Here is a 17781-nt window from a genome sequence, read left to right as displayed (position 1 = left end):
ATTGTAAGAAAAACAAGACAGAACATTGCTTTTGGCCATTCTTTTGCTGTGATTCTCTACCCCATGATCTCATTTGAAACGGTTGGCTCGCTAGCTATGTTTTACACTGCATGTATCTGTCAAACTGGACAGCACTCGTGGAAGTCAGTTGGCTCTCTATGTGTAAAAGACCTTGCCCTGAAGCCCCACTAAAATGAGATGTGTTCTTGATCAAGTTTGGTCGGGAGGTTGGCAAAAAGGGAGGTATGTGTTAATATCTATCCAGATGCACATTCAAGCAGATCATATTTTAGAAAGAGAGACAAAGGAGAGAACTTTTTTGTTGTTACAATCACTTGTACTTTCAACACAGAACAATTAGAAATACAAAATGGCTCTTTAATATAGCCTTAGAGCCCGCCGTAACAGGCTCTACCTACCGGCCATTAAAGGCCCACTCCAGCGTGTTGGCTCTAAGGCTAGTATAACATTCCGCCCCTAGAGGCAGACTGTTCTAATTTGTAAAATAAAGGCCTCATGGAGCCCGAGGGGGTTGAATCCCCTTGGGCTCAGTGAGGACGTTGTTCACAGCTATTGCTGTGAACAAACATTGAAATGTTGATGCCCCAGGCTTCTACCAGCCATTAGAAGCCCAGAGCACTCCATTGTCTTCAATGGAGCGCTCAATATTTCAATGATCTAATTGGTTTTGCTAAAGAGTAATAGGCTTATTCCTTAAACATCGTATCATTTTGTCTGTACTATGAAAGATAGTACATAGAAATAAGCTAGAGGACACCGTACAATAGGTTTCTTTTCTATAGTAGGCTGCCCGGGCAACTGCTGCTACAATTTCGGTCTACTTTATTCAGCTAAATTTGATTTACAAATGAGCAGCCTATCTTTGATAAAGCTGAGCCCCTGGCTAGTTGCAGTTTGCCTTGTACATTGAGACATAGTTAGATTGTGTATACTGTAGGGATTTATAAAATACAAACATTAAAGAGATACTGTCTTTTGGACTGTGTGTGTGGTTTATTAATCTTTATATTTTACCGTGATTGCTTCTTTACATCAAAATGTCCTCTGCCTGCTACTTTCGGTTAAAGCATGAGCACAAGGTAAGGAGGACATGCACTGTTCTGATTGGCTGCTGCAATCAATGCCATTTACTTGTAAGTCAGATATGTATTAGAACTGCTTCTTCCACGGCCCATATTGACACCACGGAATAATGTGTTTCTATTTTTTCTATAGGTGAAGAATACATGCTTAACAAGCTTTTTAACGCACAGGAGTCTGACAGCACGCCGGCCGAGTACTCGCCCTTCCTGAACCGATGTTTCATCTGTCGCGTGCGGTGTCTGTTAGACAGTACTTCAGGGTTCCTAGTAAGTAATGTAAGAGGAACTAATCAATCCATCCCATGGCTGCGACAAAAGAGCGACTTGTGAGTTGAAAATTCATCTGTCTAATAAGTCTTAATTGCCTCATTTCTTGATGAGACACATGATTACCAAAAACAGTAATCCTGGTTTTGAGATGTAACATCTCTGACATTAGGGACACCACCAGTAAGAAATCACATACATATTTTCAAAAAATCTAAAGACAAGACACTTGCTAAAAGAAATTGCAGCGACGGATCTTGAAGCTAATGCCAGTGCCCAGGTTAGGAAAGCGCAAGGTGCGCAGAACAACATTCTGATATTGGAACAGCAAAAAAGTTGATTGTGTTAGCAGGAAAATAATTTATTCTTGACTCTGCAGCACTCATATCTTTGGCTTTCCCTCTGACATGCCAACAGTCTAGTTGGTGATCTGATGAGGTAGATCATAGGAAGAGAGGTCACTCTTTTGTCTACCTAGCTGCCCAGGTAATAGGAATTCATTACCCTTTTACAAGTACACTTGATCTAATTATCATCCTCTCCACAATTATCTAAACACTTTTGCCTGCTATATAATATACTTATCTGCATTGCTATTTCTCTCTAGTGCCAGGACACATTCCTGAGAGTAATAGTGTCCTCCATTGGTATTTTTCATTCATTCATTCATTTATTCACATTCATTCACAGTGTGATAACCTAACTCTTGATTGGTTGGCTAAACTTTTGAAAGAGTGACGCGAATCAAACGGAAAATGCTGGTATAATGATTGATTTCAGTCCCCTCAGCCCAGTCTGCATAGGCAAGGAGAGTGGTGATTGTGGCTAGGCAAAAAGGTTATGTTGTTTTACACCTGTGAATTACTCGACAAGAAGTAAGGAATGAAACCATGCGGGGGAACTATGCACGCTGAAACAGGTGTTGAAATTTGAGGATCCAGAAATTGTTAATAATTCATCAACTGAGCCTTTATAGCAAACTAATGCTGTCTGTATGTTTGTGCACACTACCAAGGAGAGCTTTCTACAGATGCTAGTGCTCCATTCTTTTTTTTTCATTAGGACACCAGGGGCTGCATTACACATGTAGCGCATTTTCCTTCATTGCGCCAAGCACACCTGTAAAATGGCGGTCCCAGTGCAATGAAGGAAAATGTGCTCCATTATGGGAATGTGCTGCCCTGGAAGCAGCACATTCATGTAAAATACAGAGCTGCTGCTTTAAAGCCGCTCTGTGTTTCCATGAGCAAGTGTCAACCCGCCTGCATTTTTAAAGGGGACTAGAGATTCCCTGCAGGCGGGTGCTGTCAGTGACCCACAACTCAATAACTAATTGAAGGTTAGTCAAGTTTATTACAAATTCAAAAATAGTTGGACACACACAAATCTTACCCCTTGCAGGGGGGGCTGCTCTCATGAGGTGCACTGACAGTACGCCTTCTTTCAAGTGGCGCTCTGTCAGTGCACCTCCTTAGGGCTTCTTTGCCTCTGCACCCATGTCGGTAATACGGCACGGACACAGAGGCAAAGGGATGCCCTCATTTGCATGGGGCACACCCCTATGCAAATGAGGGAATGCCCCATTGAAGATAGCACTGGCGCTTTATGTACACCAGCGCTATTGGTATTACAGAAGGGGCCACACAAGCGTCTGCAGCCCCTTCTGTAATACCAAAGTGCCATGGGGGAAAATGACCTTTGCACCCTGGGGCACTTTAAGTAATACGGCCCCAGAAAGTTGGGGAGGGTCGAACTAAGGACTGTATAAGGACTGTGCACCACCTGTGTTCAGCTTGTTATTGTGGACAGGTATGCTGCTGTGCGGTGCACCGATCCCAAGATCTGGCATCAGTTTGATGGCTTCAGCTTTCAAGTTATGGACTCATTCTCAGCAGTGGGAACCCAGGCACTTGAAAGAGCCTAAGCCCATCTGTTCAGTTCTGTTCCAGTGTCAGTCTTCCGATTTTTTTAACCAATCTGTTTTTATTGTTTTAAGCGTACATTCAAAAGTAGCAGGCATTTCATACAGAAGTTCATCCTCATGTATAACTTGTTAATCAGTACATAGGCACTTGGCCTCATTATTATAACATATGTTGAAACTACACTGCGAATAAAAACAAGGAATGCTCACCCAGGAGCTAGCTGCAGTGCTTCTGCCAGTTCTAATACAGTTTGTAAACTGCAGTATAACAGTAGTGTGTCAACCTCCCGGTTACTCATGTAGTCCAATGCTGTGTAAAATACAAAGCAAAAGAACAAAACACTATGGCAGCTTAAACCATTCAGCTGTGTGGAAATCCATCCCCCTTTGCCTTCGCCCCCGCCACTCGCCCCCCAGGGCCCCCCTTACATGCTCCTCAGCCATTATCATACCAGTGTGGGTGCACCTGAGCCGAAACAGGGTAGGGGAGAGTGGGCCAAGGTATCACGCCAGTGCAACAGCCTATATAAATGCATCCACCTGCGCACTCGTCACCTAACTCCCCCTCGTGCCCCACGCGGCCATTCCCTTCCAATCGCTGTAGCGCACTAAGCATTTGCTCCCATTGGACCCCTATAGGCTCCTTCCTCAACCCCATTGTCTCTTCCCTACGGATGGCAGTCCCCTGTGCCCTGGCCCATGCTTGGAATGAGGAACTCCATGCCCTTATGTGTGGCGGGTTGTGCGCCTTCCATCTCTTTGTGAGGAGGCGTTTCGCTACCACCGAGGTCCAAGAATCGGGATTTTACCTTGTCTTTGGGGTCCCTTTTAAAATGGTGTAAGATGTACTCTGGCCAGTCAAAGGGTATAGCACGACCCGTGCTGCCCTGCAACAGCCTGCCAATCACACACCAGTAGTTGCCCAACCCAGGACAGCTCAACTGCATGTGCAAGAACCCAGCCCCCAGCTCATAACACCCAGGGCACAGTGCATCAGTACGGTGAAAGTACTTGTTGATCAGCTCTGGTGTGAGGTAAGCCCTATGGACACTGAATAACTGAATTTGGCGGAACCGCATATTCCTGGGGATACGCACAGGACTTTTGAGTATTCTTTCCCATTCCTTATCCACCAGTGGCCGCCCCAGGTCCAAATTGCATTTGCATCGAAGCGGGCCTAAGCTGATGGCTGCGTGTTCCCTCGATGACACCGCGAACCAGCGGACCAGGTGCCTACATGCAGGTATTGCATGGTTAGGTGCTGAGTGGGCTCCGTGGTCATGTCCCCCCACTTAGCAGTCAATCTCACTATCAGTGAGCGATGGGCCAAAAAAAACCCTGGCGGGAGTCCTTCCTCTGCCACCAGGGTCTCGTATGGTATGAGCTCACCATCCTGGTATAGATCTCCAAGGGTGCGAACATCGGCCTCCCACCATTTCGCAAGCGCAGGAGCCGCGAGCACCCCCTTGCCGCTCGGGAACCCTCCAGAGGTATGGCCGGTGCATACAGGATAGCAGGGCGAGTGAGATATAGGGCCCTACGGTAGCACTTGTGTGCCACCTCCAATAGGAGCGGCCTCGGTCGCGTGGCTATAGCGAGGGGGTGGAAGAGTCTGGTTATTTGTCAGTGTCTGTCTTCCGATGATTGTTTTTGGCAGCATGAAAGTGTAAAGGGGAGTAAAATTTCATGTCAATTGAAATACAGTGTAACACAAGAGAGGCTACACAAGAATCCACCAGTTGACAACCGATTTAAGATTAGTCAAGTTTATTACTAATTCAAAAATAGTTGGACATACACAAATCTTAGCATAAGAGTATAAAAATGCAGAGGAAACAGAAGGATCCAAATCTTCTGAAGATATTCACTCTGTGCAACATGAAAATGACAATTAGTTCTACGACGATTATGCAAGAAATGAGAAAGCAAAACTTCAGGTCGCCCTGTATCAGCACTTCTTCAGTGTGCAGCATTTAACTATAACTCTCCCTACTCTAACTCTAGTGGTGGCGTACCTAGACTAGCATATAAGCAAAGGGTTTGCAAGAGAAAAAGGTGTCAGTGGGTAGAGCCTTCCTAATAGGTCACCCCACCATAAAATGGGTCTGGGCATGAAGCCTTGAGCAGGAAAGGGGGCAAGTTAGCACTCAAGTGCTCTCCGTCAAGATGGCAAGCTGGAATGGAAGATCTGTCCCTCTCTACAATGCATCATATGCTCAAAATTTTATCCTGGAAATGTCCCATGATGCCTTTCGCACACATACTTTACAATGGGCTTAGTCACAAACCTTTCCATGATGTTGACACCATTCACAGCCTTCTCCATGTATGGCCCTCTGAAGCAGTGCGTCCTTGGTCTTTGCTCATTCTCCCATGTGAAAACACCACCATCCACCTCATCTTCTCCGGGCCAAGATAACTGTAATTCCTTTATTCAGCGACTTATAGCATAGAACATTATCCCTACTCTTTTTTTTTATTTCACAAAAGTTTTTATTGAGAGAGATTGGCAATGATATGAACAGTACATACAAGAGCAGATAAAGTCCGTGGTACAAGTACAAATTCAATCGAGAAAGCGATGAGGTAACATAACATAAGAGGGGGAGAAAGTAAATAAAGAAAAGTGACAATTAGGCATCATATCCGTACAACACGAAAGGCTTATTTCAGCAAGCAGTTAGATCAGCCATACAGCTCAGTAGGGTGTAACACGTCCATCAATTAACACACTGAGACGTTGATTGCGAAATCAGAGTTTAGGTATCTCACGGGGGTTTGAAGAGATCAAAGTGGCTTGGACGGCAGTGCGAATGGCCGCCTAACCTCGAGCTCCGCAACTCGGGAGAGCGACTTCGTCAGTTCCCTGCTGACCCACCACCCTAATCAGCAGCAAAAGCGGCGGACCTAATGCCTCATACCTTGCGGAGCCCTCCGGTGCCTTGATCTCTGCTCTTGATGCACTTATCGAGGACTTTTGCCACCTTTTAGAGCGCCCACGCGCCGACATCGGTACGCCTCAAAATGGCGTCGCTCTGTCACGTCGGCAATGCCTGACGGTCTCCTCGGACTCTTTCACCCGGCCACAACTGATCGAGACCAACACCACCGGGGATGTCAGCTGAACGCTGGATTTCTACACATGCCGGTAAGAAACGGTGGCAATAACGCGAACCCAGCATTATGATGCCGATCTCTGCCCTTCTCGCCTGACCTCAAGATGGCGGCCATCATCGGAAAATGTTCCGATCCTTAATTGATCCAATTAGCCACTAAAGCGTCTGAAGGAAGAAGCGGTTCTCCTCTAATTTCAAGTAGAAGACCACCTGCCTGAATTCTGTGAGGCTTTCCTCGATCCTTGGGGGCCACATCTTCAAGTCATATTGGTAATGAGCCCCTAGCCAGCACCTCACTCTGCTTCTAATATAAGCTGACTCACCTAAATCCTTGTTACCAACTGTAACACCGGCGGCCTTGGATCAGGGGACAGCACACCTATAGACACGGAGCCAACCAGCTTGCCGGCACTAAGGGGTCATCTGGTTAATCGTGCCCGCCTGGTTCTGAGTGAGTCTTCTTGTGGAATCAACCTGGCCGACTCACCCCCTGGTGTTGGCTCTCACTGCTTGCTACGCAGCCCCAGCCTGTATTCAATTCCCTGTCTGAGCCCACCGAAGACAACCCCCGACAAGATTTCTAGACAAGGTAGATAGAAAATTCTTCTCAGACCTCACACCCAAAATGGCAGGCAGAGATGACAAGACCAATTCAAAGAAGGTGAAACCCGAAGCGCAGATTTCTGATTCCCCCATTAAGAGTAAACCAGACATGGCCGCCACGATGGAAATGATATTGAAAAAGTTGGGAGACCTTACTGTTATCTCCAAATCAACCAATGCGAACACTGACGCTATGCAGCTCGAGCTAACAGCCATTAGAGCTGATATGAATGACCTAAAATCAGGGCTGAGTACGGCGGAACAACACATAAGCGATGTAGAGGACCTCTCACGTCAGTCAGCTGCTAGAATACAACGCCTTGAAACCACCACTGACATCCTCAGGCGCCAAAATGCTGAGTTGGAAGACCGCAACAGGCGAGGGAACGTTGGGATTCGGGGATACCGGAAAACGCAGAAAAAGATGCAGACTCTTGCGTGGCTTTCCTGGAAGCATGGATCCCCATGATCACCAACACTGTATTCCCGCACGGTCTGGAGCTAGATCGGGCGCACAGAATCCCCACATTCACTACTAACCGCGAGAAGGGTCCCAGACAAATGATCTGCAAACCACTCAGATATCAGCATGTCGAACTGATCCTACAATACGCAAGGAAGAACCAATCCATCATGTGGGAAGGACACAGGATCATCTTTACACAGGACTACTCTAAAGACACAGTGGAAGTTCGCAAGGGGTTCCTGGAACTCCGCGCCAAACTCAGATCCAAGAACATACCCTACTCCTTTGCAGGACCCGCCAAGTTCAAAGTCACATTAAATGGCCGCCCAAAGTTCTTTACAGACCGAGGGATCTGGAAAACTACCTGCAAAATGGCCCACCTCAGGAAATGGACCAGTCAAATGGCCCATCCAATAAAAGGAAGACCACGTGAATATCCCGACAAGGTACAGGTCATTCGGAATTTTGTCCTTTCCAGGTCGTACCATTGTGCACTTGATGTTACGACATAGTTGACATTCCATTGGTCTCTATTTGATGATAGTCCGCCCACCCACTGATACCAAGTGCATGTCCTACTATCCCACTATCGACTTATCGCTTCCATGCATATTGACAATGTTGTTAGATATATGTTGATAGATGTTCTCCTTCGCTCTACAACAGTATTGGTAATTACTAGCACAATGACTAGCTGGTTCTACTCTCACTTACAGTTCTCTAATGCGCGACGCAAACAGCCGCTCCTGGATTGTTATTATTGTTATTATATGTTACTGTGCACATATACTGCCATTGCTAATGGAGGCTCAGTGCCAGTATAGCGGTATTGGTAGTTTTGGCACAACGTTTAGCTGGTTCTACTCTTCTTACAGTTTTCGAATGCACGAGGCAGAGAGTCACTCCTGGTTTGATATTGTATATTATTGCGCACATACACTGCCATTGCGCACATACGCTGCTGCAGAAAATAGTACCCGCTGCCACATTTAGGCTGGACATCTCAACCCACTTACGTTTTAACTTGGGAACTACTGAACAACGTTTGTTAATGTTTAATAACTCCTGTTTTGCCTAGCTAGGTACTGTCATTATCCCTACTCTTCACTAGCAAACGTTGTCCACCTGAAATGCAAACGTAGAACCAAAAGTATTCTACGAAACTCCCATGAAAAATTAAACATTAATTTTAGAAACGACAACATCTCAAAATATATTGCGGATTCAGGCCCACAACTTAGGCTAAAATAATGAATTCACCATGCCTGCATGTTAGTAATTGCACAAACAATTGCTTTCAATAGGAATGTTTCCCCTAAGTACATAGAGCAATTGCATCTACATCATTAGCCTAGGAAGCGTCCAAACACAGTTGATACATCATTTAAATCACATTCATCAATGAGGCCTATAAAACAAATAACATTGGTTACATTTTACAGTGCAAGTTCTATACATTAATTATTAAGTTTTTCATTTGAACACATTCATTTCGTAAGAACATGTTGCTTGATTCATGTTTTTTAGCATCCTATTTCTCTCATAACATCGAATAATATGTTAATCTGTTCTACAAATGATTACATTGCACTACTAACAGGTACACCATGTAGGATACAAATTCTCTGCTCTATCACTCTTCCACGGCCGATGCCCATAAGAAGGTGCAGTTTGTGAGAAGTGTGTATGGCAACTACCTGAAGAATCACATTCACTCCAGATAAAGAAATCCCTTTCAGCTGCTGTTGCCACCCAGCGGGTATGACAGACAGAGGCAGAGTTGTGTGGTGCTGAGACTTTGGTAGTTATAGCAACTGTCAAAGCCTAACATTGCACCTGGGACTGAATGTGGTGGCCATCCTGGAATGGTAATGTTCTCAGGGTATCTTATTCCAGCAGAATATCAGGCGCGGTGCGTCCATTGGGGCGTGGGGGCGTAGCTCCCCCGCCCGCAGCTCCCTCGGCGTCTTTGAACTTAAGTAAACTCTCAGTTTACTTAAGTTTAAAGACGCCGAGGTTGAACTGACAATCATGTCAGTCAACATGACGCCGGACCGCCCGGTCCGCGTCATGTTGACTAACATGATTGTCAGACCAGTGGGGGGCAACAGGCATCAGCACAACAAAAGTGCGCATGAGTAGGGACGGAGGGCACCGTGCCCACGCATGCGCACTTGTGTTTTGACCTGTTTTGACCTGTTTGCGCATGCCCATTAGGAGCCCTTTGGGCTCCTAATGGGCGTGCTACGGGCGAAGAATAGCCATGCCCTGGCGCTGCCAGGATTGGCTTAGAGGGGCTGTACCTTTGGTGGTGATCCTGCCTCCCGTCTGTGTGTGGAGGCGCTGCGCTCCCTCATCACACAAAATGTCCCACTGCGAGGAGGAGGGTTAAGGGTAAAGAAGGTTCATGTATAACCATAATTGTTTATTGCCTTAACATCAGAGCGCGGAAGGCTGTGTTTCTGTACTGGCAAGAACTATCTGCACCTGGGGTTTCACAGCTGGCGAGCTGTTCTCTGTGCGGTTTGATTGGCTGGTACCGGGGCTATTGTTTCAGTAATAAATCCACGAACTGAAGTGTCCACCTATATAATAAGTATCTTTTAGGCATTTGCAGGACATAAACCTGGCCTGATGTGCGGCGAATCGCTTTACATAATGAAAGCAGAGATATGCAAAGCGAGTAGTCTCAAATATAATGATACATTGGGGCAAGTAGGAAGGTGGGGGCACGGAATGTTAGGGCCACTGTTTGGTTTTAAAGTGACCATAGCTTATTTTTATGACATGAAAAATACATTGATTCAGGAAGGATAGATGGATGGATGAATCATGGATGCAGAATGGATGGATAAATGTCATTGATGCAGGATGGATGGATGGATGGATGAATGTGATTGATTCAGGATGGATAGATTGATGGATGAATCATGGATGCAGGATGGATGGATGAATTTCATTGATTCAGGATGGATAGATGGATGGATGAATCATGGATGCAGGATGGATGGATGAATGAATGTCATGGATTCAGGATGGATGGATGAATGTCATTGATGCAGGATGGATGGATGGATGGATGAATGTCATTGATTCAGGATGGATGGATGAATGTTATTGATGCAGGATGGATGGATGGATGGATGAATGTCATTGATGCAGGATGGCTGGATGGATGAATGTCATTGATTCAGGATGGATGGATGGATGAATCATGGTTGCAGGATGGATGGATGAATGAATGTCATTGCTGCAGGATGGATGGATGGATGGATGAATCATGGATTCAGGATGGATGGATGAATGCCATTGATGCAGGATGGATGGATGAATCATGGATGCAGGATGGATGGATGAATGTCATTGATGCAGGATGGATGGATGGATGGATGAATGTCATTGATGCAGGATGGAAGGATGGATGAATGTCATTGATTCAGGATGGATAGATGGATGGATGAATCATGGATACAGGATGGATGGATGAATGAATGCCATTGATGCAGGATGGATGGATGGATGAATCATGGATTCAGGATGGATGGATGAATGTCATTGATTCAGGATGGATAGATGGATGGATGAATCATGGATGCAGGATGGATGGATGAATCATGGATGGAGGAATGTCATTGATGCTGGATGGATGGATGTCATGGATTCAGGATGAATGGATGAATGTCATTGATGCAGGATGGATGGATGAATCATTGATTCAGGATGGATGGATGAATGTCATAGATGCAGGATGGATGGATGAATCATGGATGCAGGATGGATGGATGAATGTAATTGATGCAGGATGGATGAATGTCATGGATTCAGGATGGATGGATGTGGTGGAAGTGTAATTAGAAGGTATGCTCCGCTCGCTCGCTACATGCCGCTCATCCTGAACTTTTACGCCTCACCACTTTCAAATGTCACCAGCCGCCCCTGCAGAATATGCTTTATAGTAGGGGTTTTCAACACACAACAAAAAGGGATAAACGAATGACACTTTTTTAGGATATCACAATTTAATACAACAATCTTAAATGTAACTTATTTAACAGTCAGTGGTAATTCCGAAAATCCAGTATGAAATCAGCTCAACTGGACCTATAATTCAGACCAAGTTATAGTATCAGATAGAGAGGGTTAATGCTGAGGTGTTCTAGGAAAAGCACTAGAGAAAGTAGATACAATCAATTGCATTTTTGGTCATTAAAGGAAGTAATAGGCTGTCCCAAATCTAGTTGGGAATTACACCTCTGGTCCTATTTTAATTTATTTATAACATGTATTTGCCACATCAGGGGTATGAGGCACAATACGAATTGACCAATACAACAAAATACAATGGTTTATATATTTTATAGGGTATGGGTGAGAATATTTAAGAGTGAGGCACACAAAGTGGTCCACATATGGCATTGGGTCAAATATCATTACACAATTTTTTGTTCTAAATTGTTTAATAGGGAATGATAAACTGATTCAAAATACGCCACTTTGGTTAAGTGAGAAACTGGGAGGACTATACACAAGTAACGGATTCAATAAGTGGGACCTTGTCGGCATCACGACAGTGGGAGATCTATGGAAAAGGGGGGGAGATGGTCCCATTTGTGCAACTTCAGTTAAAATACGACATGGCATCAACCAAATCATTCAGATACCTCCAAGTGAGACACACACGCTCTACGGGCAGCTATTCCACCGGGAACTAGCCTCCCGGAGGCCTCACCCTTAGAGGACAGGCTCCTCACAGAATATATGGACAAGAAGGCAATTCCCCTGACATACAAAAAGCTAACATATAACTCCTCTGACCCCCTGGAAAAACTCCGGGACCTTTAGAAACGTGACTTAGGTGAGCTGGATGACGATGACTGGCAAGGGACTCAGGGCTCTCCAACTAAAAATCCTCCACAGAATATACCTACCTAGAACCACATTAGCTAAAATGAATAAAGGACTGACAAAATATTGCCAGCAAGCTTGTGGGCAGGAAGGCACATTTTACCACCTGATGTGGCACAGCCTGAACATAAGGAACTATTGGTAGGAGTTGGCGAACATAATGGCAAGAGTCTGTGAGAGTATAGCAGGGCCAGAACCAACATTATGCCTCCTGAATGTTTGGGAGGGGGCAGACCTGAGCCAAAACAATCAGATATGGATGACACTAGGAATGATGATAGCGAAACGCAACATAGCTAGAAGAACTGTTGCTCCGAGACAGGGTGAAAGACATGGATTCATGGATGAACACAGAGAGGGCGATATATAGTGGCAGGGGTTGTCCAAAAAATTCGGATTCGTTTTGGGAAAAATTGAACAATTATAGAAGGGTAATCTGCACCAGCACTACCAATAGGGAGCAGGAGGTGAAGTCATGAACTCGGCTTGGTGAGCGAAGACGAAATGGTATCAGATTAGAATGCTGAAGTAAGGTACTATTGGTAGTGACTTGATGGTAAAGTATAAGCAGACCAAATTGTAACCGGTTGCCTACTTCTGATTTTGTAATCCTTTAATAAAAAGATGCTTTAATAATACATTTTTAATAGAAATTATTTGTTGTAAAGTGTACCAAAAAAGCATGGTGTTTAATGAAGATTATGATTGGACACATTTTTTTTTCTCCAAAAAATGAATCACCTTAAATCAACTGAAACCAAAATAGAAAAGCGTCAAATGTGGTAAGCTTGTCAACTCACACCCAAGCCACATCCTATTCCTTCACTCTGTAAATAAGTTTAAAAAGTGCACATTAGCAAAAAAAAAATGCTGCCTTTATTTCCAAATATAGGCCGTGATTTTAATAGTGCATATACCTTTTATAGAGATAAAGACTGCAAAGGAAAATAAAGTGTTACTTTCAGCAGACAATCATCATATATGCACAGTGTTTAATGCACTGCTTTAGGGGCTAGAGAATAATTCCCATGCTGAGGTTATCATACCAATGGGCTTATTTACAAGTGACTTGCACCACCCGTATGTCACTTTTCCCATGTTAAAAATGACGCAAAAGTGGCGCAAGGGGCTTGTACATAAGCCCCCAAGTTTCCAGCTACGAGAGCCTGCTGTATGATGCGCATGAATATGTTTCATGAAGGACATGGGCATTTGTTTCATTCAGCTGGTGTGTGTAGTTGACCATTGCTCAGCCTAATTTTCTGTTTAGAAGCCACATTAGCCAACTACATGGCTTGCTGTTTTGTGCTTATGTGGGTGTGGTATGTTGTTTAGAATAGTTCTCATACTATGTTGTTTGGAGAAAATGGATGTGTTGTCGAGGAGGTAATGTGAAGTTACTATATGGCTTTTGTGCAGTGCTTCACTCAGGAAGGTGTGGGTGGGCTCTGCAGCATGGTCTGCGTGTTGTTGTATGCGCTTGCAGTTTGCAAGGTAGCAATTTGAAACAAGGAAAGTAGGCGAGATAAGCCTGTTAATGAGGGGAAGAGAAGGTCTGATGCTCCGATGCGAGGCACAGCAAATGGTGGTGTGAGACATGGCTGGTAAGCAATTAGGGGGGAGAAGTGAGGCCAGCGCTGTGTGCAGCAGGGGGCGGAGCGGATCGCTTTGAAGCAGCTCACGGCCTGGCGACCGTGAAAAGCAATTAGGGGGGAGGAGAAGGGAGCTGGGGGAAGCTGTGGGAGGGAGGCTGGTGGCTTTGAGGTGGGGAAATGCTCGTGCTTGTGGTCACGTGATTTCACGTGAACTGTTAAAAAACCGCATTGCAATCCGGATGGTTTAACTTTGTGGTTTCACCACTATAGGTCTCTCTACGAAACCTAAAAATGGTAGTGGCCAGTAAGAAGAGGCCTGAAGCATAGTTAGATTCATCAGGGTGGTGGCAGCACCTTGAAATTTCGTTTTTGGAAGGCGAGCAGATTGCGAGGGACTCTCCTCTGCTTTAACTTTTACCCCGCTGTATTGTTGCAGTATCTTTTTTAAAAAAAACAATTTGTTTTAACATTGTGCTGTGTGTTCACGTTATTAATTGTACCTCTTTTTAACTTCTCCTCTTCTGAGCACTGTAACCCTGTTTCCCTGTGCCCCGTTCCACTGCGGCTTCTTGGTGCCGATTGTTGAGAAGGGCAGGGTCGGGCGCCATCTTCTGTGAGTCCGGACCCCTGCGGGACCGGAGTTAGCGGTCTAGCTGGGGGAGGGGCTTGTGTAATAAATAGATCCTGAGTCCAGGGGCCTGGGCGATTGCTCAGGGTGGTGGCAGCACCTTGAAATTTCGTTTTTGGAAGGCGAGCAGATTGCGAGGGACTCTCCTTTGCTTTAACTTTTACCCTGCTGTATTGTTGCAGTATCTTTTTAAAAAAACAATTTGTTTTAACATTGTGCTGTGCGTTCACGTTATTAATTGTACCTCTTTTTAGCTTCTCCTCTTCTGAGCACTGTTACCCTGTTTCCCTGTGCCCCGTTCCACCGCGGCTTCTTGGTGCCGATTGTTGTGGAGGGCAGGGTCGGGCGCCATCTTCTGTGAGTCCTGGGCCCCTGAGGGACCGGAGTTAGTGGTCTAGCTGGGGGAGGGGCTTGTGTAATAAATAGTGATGCACTCTAGAACGCGCAGCGGCCGCGCCCAGCGGGCGCGCCGTCTGAGCGCCGAAGGAGCGCCAAAGGAGGGCCCGTCCTTGCACCGGACGTGGCAAGTGCCAGACCCCCTGCCCACTTGCGCCTGTTACAAAAAGTCGCCAGATTAAGGTACTCACGTGAGGACTTATTTGGACTAAATACGCTCAGTTGCAATGTGGGAAACCTCTGGGAGGTGGCTGATAGCCTAACTAGAGCGTGCCCACTGTGCAAATTTCATTTCCATCCTACACTCAGCTGCTCTGAGTCGAGCAATGCCGACTCTACTCAGATTAGAGCAGGACTGATTAATGCTAGGTCTTTTGTCAAGCACGCGGCCAATGTCTTTGAGCTCCTGGTGGAGAACCAGTTGGACATTTTCTTTATTACTGAGACATGGCTCAATGACACTTGCGCCCCAGTAGTGGAGTTGGCTGTCCCTCGGGGCTTCAAGATAAAGAGGGCAGACCGCCCGCTCGGTAGAGGGGGTGGGGTTGCCGTGATTTACAGAGACAAATGGATCTTTTCCTATGAGCCCAACGGAGATTTAGGGGACACGGAGCTGCTTCATTTTTCCATACGGTTTAGTCCGCATTTTACTTTAGGAGGCACGTTGGTGTACCGGTCTCCAGGTTATGCTGGTCAATTTATCGATGCTTTGGAGGAGCTTATTGTGCCCCGTGCTTTGAGATTTTCAAGGTTTCTCCTCCTAGGGGATTTTAACATCCATGCAGATGTTTCAGATGCCCTAGAGACCAGGCGCCTTAACTGAAACAATGGGTCAAATCCTCCACCCATGTAGGGGGGCATGCACTAGATTTAGAATGTTCCAACTTTGATATCCTGATATTGCACCCTGAGAGAGTGGCGTGGTCAGACCACGAGTTGATAAGATTTTCCTGGTGTCTGGAAAGACCCCCGGGGGCAGGGGATACCCTCTCAACTGCTTACCCTCGGAAGATCAACCTAGTCACTCTGGCTGACTCCCTATCCCGAGACCGTCCTCGGATAGCTTCGGTGGTGGGTGAGGCTGTCAGCAATTTTAACACATGGGTGAAACAGGGGGCTGCCGCCTCTGTTAATCAGGGACGCATACGTAGGATGCTTTTTTCTCCCTCTAAACCATGGTTTGCACACGCTCTCAGGGAATTGAAATTAGGCTGTAAGAAACTTGAGCGGGTGTGGAGGCAAGCTTATCTGCAGGAGGCGAAAATCGCCCTGCGAGTTGCCCAGAAGGATTACTATGCTGCGTTTAGGACAGCAAAGATGAGCTATTACGCTGGAAGGATTGAAAAAGCTAATATTAATAATAAAGACATTTTCTCTATTGTCCAGAGTTTTTTATCCCCCTGCGCTGCGCAACCACTGCTGCCTACTTCTGAACAATGGTGCGAAGAGTTATCCTCTTTCTTTATAGAGAAAATTGCCAAAATCCAGGAGGATTTGGCTGTAGTTTGTGATCTTCACAGGGCCTCACCAATGTTTCCTTCTCTTCCTGAGCCTAGGCCTGCCGATCAGCTTACGGCTTTCTCCCCCTCCGTCGAATCAGACATCCTGACAATCCTTATGTCCCTGAAGTCAGGGTCACCTACGGATCCGTGCCCAGCCAGGGAGCTTGGTGGGGTGGCTGATACTGTGTGTAATGAGGTTACCCAGATTGTGAACCTCTCCCTTTCTACTGCGACGGTCCCGACCGACTGGAAGCAGGCCAAACTTTTGCTGCTCTTAAAAAAAGCCGGGATGGATCCTGCTGCCCCTTCAAGTTACCGGCCGATATCCCTGCTGCCGGCTTTGGCGAAAGTCTGCGAAAAAACGTTTTTTCGCCAACTGGACTACTTTGTTGGGTCATCTCACGCCCTTCACCCTGCTCAATCAGGGTTTCAGGCAGCCTATAGCACCGAGACTGCCCTGGTGGAGATCTCAGAAGCGATTCGGGAGTGCCTCCATGGAGGCGGCAGAGCGGTTTTGATTTTATTGGACCTCTCTGCCGCCTTCGATACGGTGCCCCATGGGCTTCTCCTTGCCAGGCTGTCTGCTATTGGCATCACCGGATCTGCTCTGGATTGGCTGTCATCATTTCTTGATGACAGGACGCAACAAGTGTGGCTGCCACCGTACGCCTCCCGTCCTAGAAAGATCACAACTGGAGTCCCACAGGGTTCTACACTTAGTCCCCTTCTTTTTAATGTTTATTTGACTCCGTTGATCTACCTGGCCGAACATTTGGGGGCTAAAATTATGACCTACGCCGATGACACCCAACTTTTGTTCACCTGTCCGAGGGACAATTTGGACACATCGGCTGTTCAGCTCTGCCTTTCATCAGTTTTTGGGTGGTTAGCGTTTGCCCAACTTAAGTGCAACGAAGACAAGTCCGAGGTCCTTTTCTATGGTTTCCCGACAACTCTAAAAATCTTTTGTGGCCTCCTGACATTCCCTGCCCCAAATCTATGGGAGGTCCTGCTAAGAACTTGGGGGTTTGGTTCGGAAATGATTTGAAGTTTGAAGATCATATTAAAAGACTTACTGGTGCCTGCTTTGGAACTCTCAAAGCTTTACGCAGATTTTTTCCCCTTCTGCCAAGAGAGGCCAAATAGACTGTGGCGCGCGCCCTTATTCTCTCCAGGCTGAATTATGCGAATGCCCTGTTCTGTGGTCTACCTTTCTATCTGATCAAACGGCTCCAGGTGATTCAGAACGCGGTTGTAAGACTCCTGTTTAATCTGC

The 17781-nt window shown here is 46.0% G+C and overlaps 1 protein-coding gene across 1 annotated transcript in view; it reads left to right on the top strand.

Moving 5' to 3' along the window:
• The window catches only part of LOC147722732 (aryl hydrocarbon receptor repressor-like), an 831322-nt gene that overhangs the window by 743407 nt on the left and 70134 nt on the right, over positions 1-17781 (top strand). The window contains exon 7 of the mRNA XM_086966883.1: positions 1237-1370. Coding sequence (XP_086823009.1) covers positions 1237-1370 — 134 coding nt within the window. The remainder of the gene's footprint in view (positions 1-1236; positions 1371-17781) is intronic.

This window comes from Lissotriton vulgaris, chromosome 4_1, assembly GCF_964263255.1.
Source record: "Lissotriton vulgaris chromosome 4_1, aLisVul1.2, whole genome shotgun sequence".
Lineage (NCBI taxonomy): Eukaryota > Metazoa > Chordata > Amphibia > Caudata > Salamandridae > Lissotriton > Lissotriton vulgaris.
This window is presented reverse-complemented; position numbering and strand designations above follow the sequence as displayed.